The 3296-nt window shown below is 39.6% G+C and overlaps 1 protein-coding gene across 1 annotated transcript; it reads right to left on the bottom strand.

Annotated features, from left to right (window-relative positions):
- Positions 1–1035: 1035 nt before the first annotated feature.
- LOC114390717 (UDP-glycosyltransferase 1-like) lies at positions 1036–2732 on the bottom strand. Its single transcript, XM_028351575.1, has one exon. The coding sequence runs from the start codon at positions 2635–2637 to the stop codon at positions 1216–1218; it is 1422 nt and encodes a 473-aa protein (XP_028207376.1). The 5' UTR covers positions 2638–2732; the 3' UTR covers positions 1036–1215.
- Between the last annotated feature and the right edge of the window lie 564 nt (positions 2733–3296).

The following is a 3296-nucleotide window of genomic DNA, read 5'->3' on the forward strand; positions in this document are numbered from 1 at the left end:
TTTTAAGGAGGTGGAGGCACAAGAAGTTACTCCAACCACAAGGCTATTATGACAAAAAGAGGTACCACATTACCACTTCTAGGTAACCCAATACAAGTGATGAGACACCCCCATCCCTTTCCCACTCCCCTTGACACTCCATAAGATTAATACACCACACAAGAATTATAGTAATTTGCCCATATAAGAAGAGAACCGGGCTGAAGCTCTAACTTTCATTTAACCAAATTAATTATATATACAAAATCCACAGCATACCTGATGAATATCACCTTAGTTCAAAGCAATCATATCAGATGACTGCATGCCATATAACAATATGCCAACTAAAACCACAGGCATGTTGTGGTACATCTATAGTTAAAAGGACATAAATTATGTTGTACTTTGTTACTTTTTATTTTTAACGTATGGATGTATAAGCAGAAACAATTATCAGTTTGGTTCATATATATATGTCAAAGAAGATTGACGTGAATTTCGTTGAAGGAAATCATCAAAATAGCTTTAATTTCTACGTTAATTTCATGGATTTTGTCAACTTATGCATTATTGAAACGCAACCAATTAAGATATACTAAATATCTTCGTCTTCCGTCAGGCACCGATTAATATGAAGGATTATTAGACGGAAAATATACATTGAGTCCTGATTTTTGGGATGTTTATAAGATGTTTTTGGTTGTCCAAAAACCAGGACTCTCTCCTAAACGAAATAGATCTGAGGTATATTACACGGACATGTTTAATTTGACATGACTCATCAAATTAGTTTCTAAGATATATCATGCAAGTTTATTCGTACGCAATGGTTCCGTGGCGTGTTCTGCTGAACTTGTTCCAAATTTATAACTCCTAATTAATTCATTCGTATGCTTAACAACAACAATTAAGAAAAAAGGAAAATTTTGGTACGATGGGACATTTTTTCTGGTGTAGAGGCATTAATACTTTAACTCTTAAGAGAAAGAAATAGAGAAGTAATTAAAATAGTTGATTATAGTACTCCTATAATATGAAAAAAAAAGAGGTGAATAAAAAAAAGTGGAACATGTCTAGATAGTAATAAATATCACGACCGAATTCATATTCAGAACATCGATAATTTACAACAACTTAACTCGTGCTCATTCTTTATTGAGAAAGAAATTCAGTTCTTATACTGAATCTCATGCACATTTCTAAATCATTCTCTCATTCTCAAGTTCTATACCATTAATGCTCCCTCCATATTTCTACCAACCTATTCAATGCAACTACTGAGGATCCACCTTCAGTCATTGCTTCGGTGGCACTGTTTTTCATTTTGAAAATCCTCTGTCTAATCTCTTTTCCCCTATCCGAGTTCATGAGCTCCTTGACTCGGTCACCCAACTCGGTGGAACTCACTAACCCGTTATTGTTCTGCTCCACCGCCAACCCCACCTTCATTTCCTCCACCAAAATCACCCTATTCAGCTTCTGCTCCGCGTACAAAGGCCACGCCACCATTGGAACCCCTTCACAAATCGCTTCCAACACCGAGTTCCACCCGCAGTGAGTCACGAACCCACCCACCGAGTCATGACTCAGAATCGCCGCCTGTGGGGCCCAGTCCCTCACCACCATTCCCTTCTCCTTAGTCCTATCCAAAAACCCTTCTGGTAACAACTCCTCCAAACTCGGTGGCTCCGCCGACTCACCCTCTTCGAACTCGCTCCTCACGACCCACAGAAACCTTTGTTCACTCTTCTCCAACCCAATAGCAATCTCTCTCAACTGAGTCCTCGAGAATCTTCCCATGCTTCCAAAACTCAAAAACACAACACTCTGACTCGGTTGCGAGTTTAACCAACTCAGACACCCGTTATCATCCTTTCTACAAGGAGCAGAAGAAATCACGGGTCCAATGCAAAACACTTTCGGCGTGGTTCCTTCCATCAACCCTTCGTTGAACGCTTCCAACACACTCTCTTCGATGGCTTCACACGTGTTTACTATAATCCCGTAACTGCCCCTCATGCACGTGGCTATGTCAAAAAAAACCCCGTAAGCTTCGTTTTCACGATCTTTCGCTCCGTCTGGCATGTCATCAGTGTGAATTTTCGGTAACCCTGGGATTACAACGTGCGTGTTGAGGTCCTTGAGGGACTTGGTGCAGGTTTCGTGAAAGATGGTTTGATAAAGAAGAGCGGCGAGGGTGGAGGCGCCGGAAGTGTAGTAGAAGTAAGTGGGGATTTGAAGCGTGTTGGTGACACGTGCGGCGCTGTAGTTCATGAAGTCCAAGACTATTGCTTTGAGGTTTGAGGTTTGGGAGATGTAGCTGAGGATGCGGCGGAGGTGGTGGCCGGTGGCGCGGCAGAGCTCGAAGGTGAGGGCCATGGGAGGGAGGACGGTGAGGATGGAGATCTGAGGGATGCGGTGGAAGGTGATGGAGGGGGTGGAGGCGGTGACGGCGGCGATGTATTTGGCGGTGGCGTCGCAGGTGAAGGCGGTGGGGGAGGTGGGGGTGTCTTGGTTGGGGGGTGGGGTTAGGAAAAGAATGGTGATGGAAAGTGAAGGGTGGTGGCTTAGTATGAGTTTACCTAGTTCCACCATTGAAACAAGGTGTCCTCTTCCCAAAGCTGAATATAGAACTATGGAGTCCTTCATGGTCATGATGATTCAAGAGAAAGTCTTTTTTTTTTTCCTTTTTTTTCTTGCTCTTGCTGTGGTGATTCTTAGGAGGGTGAATTGGTGTGGAGGGAAAGTATTTTGCATGGTCTATTTATTAGCAACTTTGGGAGGTGCAGGCTACGTACGTGTCTTGGATTATATGTCGGCTGGAATATTTCATTTAGAAAAATGTTTTGTAGGGTCTCATTATTATGTGGAGGAGAGAGAGAGGAAGAAAAAAAGGAAAAAATTATATAAAAAATATTTGATCAATACTCACAATATTATCAAACATTGGAGAGAAAATAAAAAAATATAAAAATAATAAGTATGATAGAAAAAGAGAGATTAATATAAATAAGAATTGTTATTAAAATATTTAAAATTAGAGGATATTTATGTATTATTACTCAAAATAAATATAAATATTATAAAAATTATGATGTAATTTAAAAAAATAAAAGATATTAATGAAGTCTTTAAAATAAGTAAGTGTATGTGTAATTAATATTGTTTTTTTATTCTTTTATAAGTAGAAAATTTAAGAGAATTAGGTCATGAAAGTCCACCAAATGATGATAAATCTCAAGATTAAATAAGTGCTCAAGAAATACTTACTGTTTACATACTTCTCATGCTGTGAAACTCACTTCCTTCCTTGT

This window comes from Glycine soja, chromosome 16 (genome assembly GCF_004193775.1).
Source record: "Glycine soja cultivar W05 chromosome 16, ASM419377v2, whole genome shotgun sequence".
In the NCBI taxonomy this organism is placed as follows: domain Eukaryota; kingdom Viridiplantae; phylum Streptophyta; class Magnoliopsida; order Fabales; family Fabaceae; genus Glycine; species Glycine soja.

Bases quoted from the DNA above. Each gene is read 5' to 3' on its own strand.
- LOC114390717 (XM_028351575.1), bottom strand. From the start codon at position 2,637: ATGACCATGAAGGACTCCATAGTTCTATATTCAGCTTTGGGAAGAGGA.